The following is a 15,677-nucleotide window of genomic DNA, read 5'->3' on the forward strand; positions in this document are numbered from 1 at the left end:
AAGAAGGATTTCAGAAATCGGCCAATGGTGTCAATATGCTGCTTCATGGTTCTGAAGGACCGGGCGAGCACCTTTTTGGTTGACACTTCCATAGATGGGACTTTTCGAGAAAGCTCATCAGGTGTTAGAGAGAAAGAGGACAAAGGAGGAGGAGAGGGAGAGATGGCCTAAGGTGGGCGAGAGAGGAAGAGCAGATAGTGGACAGGATGTCCTGAGTTTTAGCGGAGAAGCGAGAGACCAAATCCGTATAGAGAGCCTGTTGAGGGAACAGGAGAGGTAGAGACCGCAACAGGATTGGCCAGCTCCTTGCAGATTTTGAAGACTTTGGCTGTGCTGTTAGAGACCGCAGAGACGCAGGCTTGAACGTGTGCTCTCTTCTTGATGAGTGTTATTGCTTTGACTGGCACTTTGGTGCAACCAGTCTAGGTATGTCTAAATGTGGCATGCAATGTTCAATAGCAAAGCATTAATGTTCTGTGCACTGTTGGTGACTTACATACATTGGATTGGTGTTACCCTACAAAACGATAGCAAACACTGTGGCTTTTTAGCCAATTTTTCTCAGAAAGTGTGCTGTATTTTGCATTAAAACACATATTTATACCTTTCTCCTGGTGCAGTGTGCAGCAAACCCCTTGAGCAGCACGTTTGTGCGTATTGCGCAAGCGTGGTAATCGAGGTCGGCCAAGAGTGTGGCGCGACCCGTGATTTGTTGCAGAGTTGGGGGGGGACAGCCGCGGCATGGCTCGCAGGGGAGGCCCCAGATCGTGTGTTACGCCACTGGCTTCTGTGCAAATATTTGTGAAACAGGTCCTTTGTTGTTTCCTCGATGTAAATGTACCGTTCACTCCCCTTTCTTCCCATCTCTCTGCGACCAATTAGATCAGCAGCTGCACTTTCTCAATTTCGAACTATTCCACTACAGAATATATCAATTAAATGCCTCACTCAGATCCAGGTGATTGTGTCGAACCCAAAAACAGAGAATGAAACCTTAACGAACCCAAAATACCGAAAACTATACCGATTTATTTTGGGCGGAGTGGGTCCCCCTAGCTACTTGTTTCACCATGTTTAGCACCCCACCCAACTCCCTCCCGGCCAGATTTAACACCTTAGCCCACCCCCACATAGCTTTTTTTGTTTTTAAATCGGTATTTGTTTGGTATTTTCAACTCAGTAACATTGAATTCTCTATGTTTTTATTAGGTAAAATCACTGGATACCGCCTCACTCTACTTGTGTTGAGACACTTAAAGGGGGAGAGCCCCTATATTGTACTTTGGTGGTAATAAACCCTGGTTGTAGGTTAGGCTTCCACCAGACGGTGCAATGCTTCCCCCATTAAATGAGCCCAATGGTCTTGTAAAGGCGCTCACTTCAATGGGAAAAAGGCTTTTGTTCAACGCTGCCAGCTGACAGCAAAGTGGCAGGGCCGCATCAGGATGGGGGTGCAGTGCTGCCCCCCGCTCTGCTTCTTCCGCTTGCTGAATCCATACCACAGAGCCAGCGGATAGTATTAAAAAAGCCAGGGTTTACACCAGCTAGCTCAAGCCAGGAATACCACATGTGGGAAATACCCCACATGTTATGGGCTTGGCAGGTGGTAACATCACTCAGTACTGTAAATAGTGCCTGTCTGTACATATGCTGCCAGTTTCTTGAGTACCTTACCTTGATACTTCGGTCTTGGGAGGATAGCTCAGGGGTAACATGCTCACCTTGGAAGCAAGATGACCCGGTGCAACACAGATTCGATCCCCAGGTCCGCGCTTAGAAATCTCTCGGTATTAAGCATGTTATAAATAACCTATCATATCATAGCAGTGCATTTGCAACCAGGATTTAACCTCCTTTCTCTGGCCGCACCATTTCCTCGTTCCCTTTTCTGATATTATTAAATTACTCTGCTCCCTCACGTTCTTTGACCTCCATGTAAAGGGGACAGGCAATGATACCTTATTCAATGATAAAAATATTTATGCATATAACATATATGTGTTTAAATGACACTCAATAACTGATGTAATATCCTATAAACATATAATGCAAGTGACAAGAATAGGATCTAAGTACTTTACTGACCACCATATGAAAAACAAAACTTTAATATGTATATTTACATTATTTAAAAAAATTAAGAACAAACTTGCAAAACATTTTTTAAATCTAAACAAATGGATAAGTGAGCCAGACTCTCTTACTGTAAAAATAAACCCATGATAATAGACACAGTTCTAAAAATTCCAACAAAGCACCAGAGGGGTGTTATCCCAGTGTTCTGATGCTTGCCCTTTAATAATTTAATATCCACTTTGCAGTCTTTAGAGATCCAAAAATAAACTTCATTTTACACTGCTCACAAATGTCTTATATGAAACGCCGGTCAAGACCAGAAGGAAGGCAGCTGCCTCACGTGCATGTATTTCCATGGAAAATATCCTGAAAAGAAATGAGAATAGCTCGCCTAAGCAACTAAAATATACTTCTCTGAAGAATTTAAACATGTTGATGTATTGTGTTGTAACTCAGCAAAGTAACTCATAGAAAGCACAATGGACCAGTCTGTATCATTGGTAATTCCGTCTGAACTCATAGGGCCCCCACACAACGCCCCCATCTTCCTTGGGCCAAGAGGAGGCATCATGAATTGTGCTGGCTTCAGAATTCTCTTCAGATGAGAAGTGGACCATCTTGGTCGTCAACTCATTTGGAACAGTCATGAACGGCGAGAAGGCGTAAGATGGCGTCGCCGAGAAACTCGTGGAGTAGGGCCCATCGTCGAGCGGGTGCAGGGAGTAGGATTGCGTGCCAGGAAGTGCAGCACCTCGGCTCGAGCTTCTGTACTGGGGGCCGCTCGCGGGATCATGATGCGACGTGAGGCAGTTGGAGGTGGAGGATGAAACAGCTTGCAGGGTCTCTGGACACAAGACGTCTGATTGACCAATGCTGTCTGGCACCGTCTGCTCCCAGGAATCTCTCTGTTGATGTAGTTATAACCATGGGTTGCAAAAGAGAACATATTTTTGATTAGACCATATGAAAATATAAAATTACACCACATTTTCGTGGTATAGAACAACATATACAAATCTAAAACAATTACACATAGTCGAAAAATAACTTCATTATGTTCCAGCAAAAGAGGTTGCAGTTTTGTACCCTAGTGCCTTCTTCAGTGGTCTTCTGGGAGTCAGGTTGTCATAGCAACATTTAGATGCTGAAAATGAAATGTGTGCTGTTATAAAGAGAGGATATTTGTGCATAACAAATATTCCATTTCAATTCCGCAGGTGCCATCAAGATCTTGCCGTGAGCATCCCGCTATTAGTGCAGTGTTGCCTTCAGCAACCCTCACCGGGACTGGACATTTTCCAGGTAAATGTAGGGGGGTATTTTAGGTTGAAATCATGAAAACATGTCCATGCAAAAAAGCACAAGCATACTCGTCCTTGGCACTTAAGGCGCTAAAAGATTGATGTTCACTAGGTTGGTATGTGTCAATCAGCACAAACAGTTTTGTGAGCTGTACGGATGAGGAGTTTTCCAAGAAGACTAATGAGATTGCTTCACTCATTGGAGCTCTGCGGCATCACCTGTGCTATACAGAAATGTTGGCATCGCTCAGAAGGAGTCTTCACCCTGTGTGATGGATGCTCCATTGGTATCTAAGGCATGTCGTGTTCCTCCTCTGGGAAATGAGGTCAAGCTTCTTCAGCTGGGGTCTGGATGTAATCAGGAGATACTTTCTGAAGGAGTGGGAGAACTCCCCTCATCCCTGGTGGAACAGAGTCCACTTAGCTGTCCTGCTATTCCTGGCCTGGAGCCCGAGTAGCCGTTGTTTAAGGAAGATCAAAATTCAAGGCCAAGTTTGTGAGTGTGTAGCGCACAGATTGGAAATGAAGCTCTGCTGGGGGCCTCAATCCATTTGGTCAGGTCAAGGCACCGAGTTGCGGAACGGCAAAGCCAAGCGTATTGAAAAGAATGTGACTCGAAGCAAGCGGTATACGGAAGCTTGTGTACCATTTCCTGTAATTGTTGTTATGCCACCAATAGGACAAGTGCACATACACCTTTTAACCCCTTGAGTACAATAGGGGGTGTGCATGCATGTCCACATTAAGCGGCTTTATTTTGCACTTGATATATGTGTGTATGTCTTAAGTACGTAGTGGGGGGATCTCTGCACCTTCCCTCTCAAATCCCGGCGACCCCCATGGTAAACGTTGTGTTTATGCTCTGCACTGAGAGAACGCTCAACAGTCTAAAGGACGATCCGCATCAATGCCTGACATTTTCACGTTGAGGGATTTTGTTTCCCTTTAATGGTTTTGCCTTTTGAGGATGTCAATGAAAACATTCCTTCTCTGGTGGCCTGGCCTAGGTTGTGAAAAGAGAAGCATCTCCAGGTGCTTGCCAGACAGGTGTCCTTCTTGCCCAACTCAATACTACTCCTGTTATGGAACCACAATGGATGGAAGTCTGAAGAGTCTTCATCAGGACTCAAAACTGCAGCCTGCAGTTCTGTTGGCCGGCCTTTGGCCCACTTATCTGACTGGCCATAAAACGTCAAACTAGCAGCGCACCACCTGATTAATAATACAAATTCAAAACAGGTGCACTTCTAATACCCATGGATTAGCTTGGAGACTTGTGGCGGACATTACTACACCTTTGCAAATTCATGGTGCCCACGTTTACCAACTGAGTGCTCAGAGTGCTCACAAATCTGAGTGTTTCTGTATTGGCCAAATTGTCAGTTTTTAAACTGGTGCCTTCCCTTCTTATGAACAAATGGATGACGTTGTTATTAAAATAAAACTGTGACAGTGCCAATTAACCAGCCTGCCACCAGGCATGCCCGCTTAGATCATAATTACGCAGCATTTAATGCAGGATAAAAAGCTGAGCTCAAAGCTAAGCTCTTGTTGAAATGTTTGTACAAATATGGCTGTGAACGAGGTGGCTGAGTCGCCCTTAAAACATTCCCGTAAGCAATGGTAAAGCACCATAACCTTTCACTAGTACCACCCAGTAGTGCTTAAAACGTGTCAAGCGGGGCTTGTGCAAAATAGACCCCTGGCACCAGAGGTACTGCATTTTATGTTTCACGAGTGTGCCCGAGCTCCCAGAATCTGCTCCTTTGCCTCTACACGCTCGACGTATGCCCAGCTGGTCTTCAGCTTCACTGCCATGGGCAATGAAATTGCTACTCTCCTCAGTAGTTACATTCCTGGAAAATCTCACGAGCTAACCATGGCCGAGTGTGGAGACATGTTAGGTCACCATGGTTTGTCAATGGGTCTGGTGGAAACATGGAAATCATTACTAAATGATCATTAATGCTGCTCCAATTTGCCTGATAAACACGGATGTGGGGATGCTCAGCACGCTGACTGGAACTCAATAGCATTCGCTTTTAGCGGGGGTTATAGGGGGCTAGTTACATTTTGCTGTCTATATCAATTTCACAACACATCGGGCCTCATTACGACTATGGCAGTAGTCGTGCCGGCCTGAGTTTTTTTTTTTTCCGCACCTGGTAATTGTCAGTCCAGAGGGCTGAAATGGGAATGGTGAGCACGGTAGCGCCGGCACCGTTAATAACGGTGCCGGCGCTATCGTCAAGTTCTGCTCGCTGGTGCCGGTACAGCTGCCAGGACAGACCTGGCAGCCGTAATAGCACCCGCAAGCAGAACTCGTAGATTTCCGGTCCGTGATCTGCGGTGCCGGCAAGCTTACCGGTACCCTAGTACCCTGACCGGCAAACTTGTAATGACCCCCATCATACTTTAACTATATCATATCTTCTGTTTGTACTGACTGAGCTCAATTAAAACATTTCACCTACTATGTGTTATCCTAGAACACTAATAATCACAGATTCTAAAGAAAAAGGAGGAATCCAACTTTGTGTTGTATTGTTCATATGCATGTACTCACAAGTAAATAGTGTGAGGACTCTCCCGGGTAGTGAGGTAGGATTGAAGGTAGTGCTGAGGCACTGAACAGGGAGCCTGTGCTGGATGCTGCGGATGTCGTGCGGTAGTCTCCAAAGGGCTCCGTGAAGTAAGGGTCCAGTAGAGGCGGGTATCCTTGACCCGAAGACGACTCGCACGTCAAGGGTTTTGAACCCAAGGCTGAGGGATAGATGTCGTTTGAGTACTGCTTCCCCGTGTGGTAGTCAGAGTCGGGCAGGTATGGTCTCCTTACACTGTAGTAGCTTGACAAAGAAGGGGAGCCTGGGGAGAGAAAACAAAATGTCCAACATCGGCATTCAAATCCACTACAATATTATAGACAATCTTTGAAATTAAGTGCCATGGAGCACCAAACACTTTGCCGCTCGCAGCACTGTCTTTGTACAAATAAATATGTAGCGTGCACATTGTCAGCAGTAATAGGTTATTGTGTTCAATACATTGCTTATTAGAGCCAACACATCATATTGCTTACAGCTAAAAACGGTTTAAGCTGTTTACACCTTGCAGCTGCTAATACCCTGCACAGCTTAAACTTTTCAGCTGCCTATAAGCAATACACTGTTTACACCTTGCAGCTGCTAATACCCTGCACAGCTTAAACTTTACAGCTGCCTATAAGGAATACACTGTTTACACCTTGCAGCTGCTAATACCCTGCACAGCTTAAACTTTACAGCTGTCTATAAAAAATACACTGTTTACACCTTGCAGCTGCTAATGCCCAGTACAGCTTAAACTTTACAGCTGCCTATAAGAAATGCACTGTTTACACCTTGCAGCTGCTAATGCCCAGTACAGCTTAAACGTTACAGTGGCCTATAAGGAATACACTGCTTACACCTTGCAGCTGCTAATACCCAGTACAGTTTAAACTTTACAGCTGCCTATAAGAAATACACTGTTTACACCTTGCAGCTGCTAATACCCTGCAAGGCTTAAACTTTACAGCTGCCCATAAGGAATACACTGTTTACACCTGTTGTTTCCTTACTCAGCTTCCACATACTTGCACTGTACACTATGTACCCCTTACACATGCTCAATCCTTATCCCTTGTTCTGATTCCATTTGCTTAATACTGCGTACACCTCCTTGCACATTCTTACCCCTCCGTACACAGCACTCACACCTACTTATACCATAATCAGCTAACACATAACAGCTGCATATATCAGCTGACAATTTATATGTTTTTAAACTACCATCTGCCTAAACCATAATGCTGATTAATCCTTACACGACTTTGAATGTAAAGGATATTAACCACTGCTTTCCCCTTACCTTAACTCACCTTACGCAACACATACTTGAACATGACTTACTCATAAACGTTGATGCACATAAGAGCTTCTTACACCTGATAGCACCTTAAACAGTCTATACCTCACATCTCCATGCACCAAACACCTACTCCTACCCTCCACTGTTTACACCCAACAGCTGCTTGCACCTATTTACATCTTAGAATGCCCACACCGTACACTTCTTGCACCTCTCACCTGGGGCGTACCCCTTGCAGGAGACGACTTGCATGTTGCGAACTAAAAATGGCAGGTGCAAAGGCAAGAATCATTCACATTAAAACTCTATCAAGAGCAAATATAAAGGTAAATGATTATTAGTCCTTTCTACACAGCGTATGAATCTATTTCATGCAAATTAAAATAAACACGAAAAACTAGCTGCCCCTGGCATAGCGATATGCCCGTCTAGCAGGATGAAGCAGTGGGGACTGGCCCTGGTGGATGCCCTCCCTGGCTCCCACCCTGCATTGTCTGTGCAGAGAATGTTGTGCACATTGTTTCTATGGATTAGCATTGCAACAGTTTATGCGCGCGCGCGTGTGTGTGTCCACCCTCCCCCTGTGTTTCTACTCTGTTCCTCCTCCCTTCTATGTGCCACATTTCTCCTTGTTTTCTCCATGCTCCCTAATGATGCCAGGTGGTGAGTTTCTCCCTCTGCCCTCCCTACCCGTCCGTCTCCGCCTCCATTGCCTCACACTGTGCACGAGGTGCTCTACTCCAACTGTGCCGCGCGCTGTGCGTAAGCCGGTCACTTCCTCCTCGCCATATCTGGCCGAGTGCACTGTGTGTACGCAGCAGCACTGTGGAGACTGCAATGACAACCTCAGCTTTTTATCCATGTAGGATATAATAGAGAGGGAAAACGTCCCATTGAAAACAAAATGAAATCACTGATCACGTGGTAGCCACACCTCAGTCATGTAATTCGGAAGGACGGGCTTAATCAGGTGAGGTATTTCTGCAGCTGAGCTCCTCATTGGGACAAGAACTGTCGCCCTGATGTTGTTTAAGTCTCGAATGGTGTGCTTCAGTGTGCTTCAATTGATTGCAAAGCGGAAGGGTGACGGATGGAAGCTATGGAATAAATCACACCCACAGGCATTGGTCTGGGCAGCCCTGCAAACCATTGCTTTCAGCCTGCCATTTCATCCCAGAAAGTGAAAGGACATATGCAAATCAGGCATGGCCCCACCCCAAAAGGGGCATTCCATGTCAACGTGCTGGGTCACATTCCTTCTGCACCTGAGACCACATGCACACCCAGAGATGGTTTGGCATAATAAACCCTCTTCCGACCCTTCCTGCCCGGCCAACTATCGCCCAATCTACATCACTCCCTTCCTGGGCAAGCTCCTGGAGAAACTGGCCATTTTCCAGCTTAATCTCCACACTGAATCTGTTGGTTGTCTTCACGACGATCAGTCTGGCTTCAGAGCTGCCAGAAGCATGAAAACTGCTCTCCTGAACATCCGTGAAGACCTGCTCTCCAACCTCGACTCTAACACCCCTTGCGTCCTCATCCTGCTTGATCTCTCTTCTGCATTTGACACTGTCAACCATGCCATCCTGCTAAACCATCTCCGTGATAACCTGGGTATCACTAGTCAGGCTCTGGCGTGGCTGACTCCCTTCCTCTCCGACTGACCCTCCCAGGTCCAACCTGGGTCCTTCCTCTCTACTATCTTTTTCTCTACCTGTGGTGTCCCCCAGGGGTCTAACCTCTCTCCCTGGCTTTTCAAACAATACCTGGCTCTCCTTGCCCACCGCAGTGCCACTCTATGCCCCAACTTTCAGTGCTATGCGGATGACACCCAGCTCATTTTCAGGCTCCCTTCTGCCACCTCTTCTCCTTCTCTCATTTCTGACTGTCTGTCTGCCATCCAGGAGTGGCGTGCCGCCAATGACCTCTGCCTTAATGCCAGTAAGACTGAGATTCTCCTCATCACACACCCGCTCCCTCCTTCCCTGTAGCTCTCTGCACGGCCTCTCTTGGCCCTCTTCCTGCTCCCACCTGTGAGGCTAAAAACCTCAGGGTCATGTTCGACTCCACACTATCCTTCTCTCCTCACATCTCTGATGTCTCTAAGAAATCACACTACCAGCTGCACCTCCTCAGAGGTATTCTTCCTTTCCTCTCCTTCCCCCAGAAGCTCACTATCTCCAGAGCCTGGTTCTCTCTAGGCTGGACTATTGTAACAGTCTCTTTCTAAATCTGCCTGCTTGTACTCTCCGTCCTCTGCAACTTATCCAGAACAGGACTGTGAAACTTGTCCTTGGGCTCAGGCCCAGGGATTATATCTCTCACCAGGACTGAAATCTCTGCAATGGATCCCAGTGGCTAAATATCTTCCTTATCAAGCTCTTCGCTCATCCGCCTCCAACTCCCTCAGGGTCAGTCGCTTCTCCAAGCAACGAGTTGGTGGTAGATCTCTCTCTTCGGCTGGTGCCTCCCTCTGGAACAGCCTCACTGCTTCCCTTAAACTTGATGAGAATCAGCTCCGGTTCTGGAAGCACCTCAAAACCTTTCTCTTTGCTTCTGCCTTTTCTCCTCCTCTCCTCTGCTAACCTCCTGGCTGTAACCGGAACTGCACTGGCTACCTGGACACTCTCTGATCTAGGGCTCAGGTCCCTCCCACGCCAGTGTCACACACCTGCACTGCCTGCCTGGCAACCCCCGCACTTGGGGACTGTTTCTGTATTCCTACAGTCCCCCTACCAGCCCTTGACACCTGATGCTCGCACTTACCCATGCACTTACCACATGCTGCCCGTTATTTATTTACTATTGTTATCTTTCCCATGTACTGCACTGTCCCTGCCCCCTTCGCACGCGCTTGCGCGATCTGAATGACACCTGGCCTAGTAGGATCCTTGTCCGTCATCCCTCTGTTACCCTCCCTTGCCTCGTCGCGCCTTGAAACACTTGTGTATAGGCGCGTTATAAATGCCATATCATATCATCAGTGATGTAAAACCTTCATTCCCTTGACACTGCAGATTTCAGGCCCATGTCTGTGCATACCCGTCTCACTCAGGGTGACAAAGAAATCCCTGAAGAACGATGGATGAAAGGCGTGGTTGGCCCACAGTATATCTCCCATGCCAATGGCCTTGCAACTAACATGTGATAGCTGCCCTCTGCAACTAAAGCGCCCACTGCAGCTTACTACATTCGCCAGCTGGTGAGATAGCTCAGAGAGTCAAGCACTCGCCCCAGACATGCGTTCGCATCGTGCAGCTCAGGTTGAAATCTGGGCAGTGCTTCATCCTTCCAAATTCAACAAAGCGTCTGTTTGAGCAATAATAAAACCTACTTTTTAAGTGGGAGGAATCTTGCACGAAGCGCTACATAACTATGTGATGTCATTATTACCAGAGTTGACTTCCCCTTTGGAATCCCAGTGAATCTTGAAATACAGATTTTTTTTCAACATGCTGATTACAGTTTAACATTATGTCCCAACAAGCAAACGGACACTTTTGGCATGCATCAGCCAAGGGCACAGGGCACCACAGCAGTCGCCATTTCAATCGGTGCAGGCATTGCGTTCACGTACAACATTAGAAGTACATTCTCAAGATGGAATTGAGTAACACTCCTTACTAAGAAAAACCCGCAGTCTTGATTGGCAAGAGTTGCATAGGAAATGATTAATTATCTAGTATAGCAAAATACTAACCTGACATTTGGACAAATTGAGTTTGAGATGTGTTGGTGCTGCCCTAAAAAAAAAAAAAAAGAAATACATATTTAAGAATGTTTACTTGCGACGTCCAAGAACATAGCTTGGAAATGAGTATTTCACAGAACATGCCAGGTGGGCAGGAGTCATTTCTTAGAAAATCCAGGCGGAGAGCAGAGGCATTGCAGCCAATGGGAGAGGAGTCGCCCACTCCTGAGCAGGCGCGTGTGACTATGGCTTGCATGGCTCTTGGACATTCCCAATCGTGATGATTTCTATGGGTACTCTGTCTTCCACCCCATAGCTGCACTCATGCTGTTCCTCTGTGTGAAATGGTATAGCCCTGGTCTCTGTGCACCTCATTGTGGGCTTGGTGGTGATTCTGGAGGAACCACAAACAACCGTTTACCGTCTCTACCACCCGATTGCCAGTGGCTTAGCGGCAGGCTTGAACCCCATTTCCAGACTCCATAGTACTACAAGGGGGTGTTGGAGGAATTACCGCAAATGGTAGTTCTACCCTGAAAGATCCTAAATGGTCAGGCACCAATGTAGAGGAAATACCAGCAGGCAAAGGCTGGAGGTATCTCCGTCGTATCGCAACCAAAGTATGTCACTGCCGTAAAAGCAGCGGCAATTCCATTACTGCCACTTTTTTACTGCACTGTCGTGATAGCACCACAGCTGTTGACTGCGTATAAAATCATGTGCAAATAACTACCATATACATATCACATTATTGCTCTCTGCATATGAAATGACTTCCATGCAAGACATATTACTTTCTTTGTATGATTTGAGCTCCATAATTGTGTCAGCAGGAGACAGTTCATGACAATTGTCATACTATGTGTCCTAAAGTGAGTTGTTACGCATGCCTGCCGATTTATATATCACCAATACAATACAAAATGTAAAAAGCATTGGGAATGCCAACAGTTTGGGCTTTCGTGTAGGCATGGGAAAGGGTTCTTAGCAGGCACTGTCACCATGATATTAACAGGCTATCTATGGTAGCAGGTCCAAAATGAAGGCAGTACATGGGCATCTAATAGCAGTGCCTGGCAAATGCCTAATGCATACACACAAGTCTAAACTGTTGGCTTTGTTCAGTGAAGAACACAAATGGTGCTTATAGAGTGGCTGAAGCCAGACCTGGCTTAGACATTTTTATTTCACCAGTAGCGGGTTTACAACTCCAATTAGTACCCTCGGCGGGCACGTCAGCCAATGAGCTTGCTGCAATCCTAGGCTGAGTCTACCAATGCAAGTCTGGTTACGCAGCTACCTAATTGTTCACCGCACTCGGCACTTAAGTTTGTCCTCCTCCCCCACCTCCTGCCCCCAAATCCAGCCCGTCCACAAGCTTCCCCACATCAATATACCCCCCATCCAAATCTCCTTACCACTTCAGGGCTCCTCCACCTGGGCTGCACAGCTTCCTATTAAAGCCATGGAAATAGAAGAGGGCTTCCGAGCGGAGAACCTCCTCCCATTTCCATGGCAAACCTGACTCTCCCCGGCTGCTGCTGCGAATGAAGCAGCGCAGATGGGTTTTCTTGTTTCTATTGCTATTAGCACCTCTAGGGTTTGCCTCAGGGTGGTAATAGCAATAATCCTGCATTTTGTGGGAATCACGCCCGGAAACAGCACCAGGGCCCGGCATTTAGTAAGGTCCTTGCTTCACTCGGGCCTGTAACTTGACTTGAGCCCTGGGCATTTACCGGCTGGTGAAGCCCACAGAACAACGGATTATTGCTTAATTAAGTCATTAACTCCCAGAAGACTACTTTGAAAAAAACACTGGCAAGCACTTTGAGCGCAACGTTTGATGGTAAGGCTTGAATAAAAGAAGCTCAAAGAGTTCCCTTGAGGAGCTGTTTTGGGCAGGAACTGGTTGGGAATGGCCATAGAGATGACCATGGCCGTGGGCAGTCAATGGGTGGGCAAATAACATTTACACGCTCTGTGTCCCTCCTCATATGCCATTTCTCAGTACTCTAAAGCAATAGATTTGTCTTATAGGTTTTGCAAGCGCCACCTAATGGCCCAAAATAAAAATGGGTTATGTGCAATGCATCTCTTCCATGCAATGAAACCAGGCCCATATGGGTACAGTTTTATGACATAATGTCCCATCAAAAAGAATACCATCAGATTCTCTGCATGAAATTACTTAATACAGTAACCACCATGGTGGAACCTTTGTATTATACTAAAGTCCTTTACTTTTTAAATTACTTTCATACAATAAACATACTTAAGAAACTGCAGCAGCCCGACTGGTTGGTAGTGTGCCACAGCCAGGGATATCATTTGGGAGTCTCCAGGGTTCGCAACTGCGACCCTCCAGGTCTCCCTTGCTACCCCTGTGGTCTCCCTTGCTGCCCCTAAAAAAAACAAATAATACCAAAAAATGTGTTTTTTTAAATGTAAGCTCCTGGGCTGGCTGTGGCCAGCATAATGTGGCTCCTTTTTTCTGGAGTGCCTGGCTTTCTTGTTTAGGCCTCTTAAAAAAACAGGGGGTTGCACAAGTGTAACACTTTGAGCAGTGACCCTAAATAAGAAAGAATCAGACTAATAACTAATTTGTCTTTCTGGAATTCTATACAATAATTGCTAGGCTCAATAAAGCTTTATTTCAGGCACACTTCAGGGGGTGAGTCACTGATTTAGTTTGTTCTTAAACACCTGAACTCAGCCTTTCATCCTTCTGAGGTTGATAAATGAGTACCGGCACAGGTTGGGTTATATTGCATGTATGTCTGTTCTATATACAGATTATAAAGAGTAAGCGCTTTATAATAACACATCATTATCATTTGGCACTGGACGTCTGCTTGCATTCACAGTAATTTGGTAATATGGGCCTATACACACTGATATTAACTATACATTTGGTGAAACATTCTTGTATGAAATGTATATCACATTATAGTGATATTGTAACCATATTTTTTGTTGTGTACTTAGGAACAATGCTATGTGATGCCCCTTCCTGTTTTTTTCAAGAGCTGAAAGGTTGTGTTCCATCACTTTCTGTGATGTCACTATGGGGTTGGGTCAAATGTCATCACTTCCTGTGATGTCATCAGAGGTCAAAGACCATGTTATGTCACTTCCTCTACCCCTGGCATTGTGGTAAAATGACGTTGCTGGCCACAGCACAAGTTAACAGGCCCAAGCAGAGCAAAGGAATTTACAGAGGGCTAAAGGTCATTATCACCAGCTGTGACCTGCTGCTCTGGGAATTACTACTATTCATATCCCAGCATAATGTCGTGAGTGTTAATTGTTTTGGTTTTTTTGGTCAGAAGAAAAAAGCTATTGTGAGACGAGTGAGTCCTATTATTTGACCAAAAACGAAATCTTCTGTCAAGATGGCTGCCATGCAAATGGACAAGAGAGCTCCAAGCAGGGTCCCTTTCTAGTTCCATGGCACAGGAACTTCTTTGGTAAGGTAGGTGGCCAGTAAGTAATTACGGTTGTGGCTGGTGGGAGCATGGAGGAGGAGGTGAGGCCTAGGCCAGCCTGAGTGGCAGAGGCGTAGACAGGGTAGGGCCTGAGTGGGCAAGGTCCGTAAATTCCCACTGAGCAGCGCTGGGTGAAAATTTACAGATGTTACTGTCAATGCGGTGGGCCCAACTACATTAGCTTCAGGCCCCACTCCTTAGACAAGCCTGGCTACCCCTCTGCTGAGTGGTAGAAGGATCTGGGACTGGAAGAGGGGAGGGTGGTACTGTGGGTAAACAAGATGGAGGATGCCATGTAACACCAGAGAGCAGTGAACACAGATGTATGCTGACTGTTTGAGGCATGTACTGACTGTGATTTGATTCGTCGAAACACCTGAATTAGGTGTGAATGATGGTTTCTGTTTTTTTGAAAATATTTAAATGCCTGCCATCTGCAAGTGGCAAGTGAATAGGCAAGGATTTTATCATCACTTTGAATCTCACTCATGTTTTTAGAACTGGAGCTGTTTGTCTACCTTTCCACGTTTTCGTGTTTGTATTCTGTAGGTTTGCTTAGTCGATGCTAGCTGTCCTGTTGTTTCCCTTCAATGTGTGTTTGTCACTGTTGCCCATTCGTCAGATCTTATCGACATATGAACGTTTTGGTGACATGTTATACATTCGAATCCCTTAGAACACTTGCTTGAGTTTTAGTAGCTGCCATCGATCTAGTGAAAGACATGGGCATCGTTGGTCCAGTTTGTTCTGTCTCCTAAGCAGTAGAACTCTTTGTAGCTGTGTTTGTGAGCTGTAGGTTTTACTCAGAGCCCGTGACTTTACTTGCCCCAGTGATGACTGAATATGTGGTCTAGATGTGGCACAATGAAAGAATGGGTGTGGTGACGCTCACACTCAATGGTCCGGCATCCCTTCCTGCACACCATGTAAACAGAGTCTCTGGCCCTCACTATAACTCTGGCGGTAGCCGTGCCTTTATTAAGGGCACGGCCGCCACCAGAGTTGTTTTTTTTCCGGCACCCGCGAATGGGCAGTAACCGGGTCATGCCGAGTTTGGCGGACCCGGTAATTGCCCATTCGCGGGTGCCATTATGGCCGGCCTCCCGATCCCCATTTTGTCCCAAAGGGCAGAATGGGGGCCGGGAGCATGCTTTCACCGGCACCGTTTATAACGGTGCTGGTGCAATCATGAGTTCTGCTCGCGGGTGCCGGTATGCACGCCTGGTCAGACCT

General features: G+C 46.3%; 1 protein-coding gene and 1 long non-coding RNA gene across 2 annotated transcripts in view; one reads left to right on the forward strand and one right to left on the reverse strand.

Moving 5' to 3' along the window:
* The window catches only part of LOC138487764 (uncharacterized), a 147,875-nt gene that overhangs the window by 28,683 nt on the left and 103,515 nt on the right, over positions 1-15,677 (forward strand). The gene's annotated exons all lie outside the window — the stretch shown is intronic.
* The window catches only part of POU2AF2 (POU class 2 homeobox associating factor 2), a 106,164-nt gene continuing 92,481 nt past the window's right edge, over positions 1,995-15,677 (reverse strand). Inside the window, exons 3-5 of the mRNA XM_069617268.1 lie at positions 10,969-11,011; positions 5,944-6,242; positions 1,995-2,981 (exon numbers count right to left, since the gene is read on the reverse strand). Of these exons, the coding sequence (XP_069473369.1) occupies positions 2,571-2,981; positions 5,944-6,242; positions 10,969-11,011 (753 nt within the window). The 3' untranslated portion in view covers positions 1,995-2,570. The remainder of the gene's footprint in view (positions 2,982-5,943; positions 6,243-10,968; positions 11,012-15,677) is intronic.

The sequence above is a fragment of the Ambystoma mexicanum genome, chromosome 9 (assembly GCF_040938575.1).
Source record: "Ambystoma mexicanum isolate Mex_15411 chromosome 9, UKY_AmexF1_1, whole genome shotgun sequence".
Lineage (NCBI taxonomy): Eukaryota > Metazoa > Chordata > Amphibia > Caudata > Ambystomatidae > Ambystoma > Ambystoma mexicanum.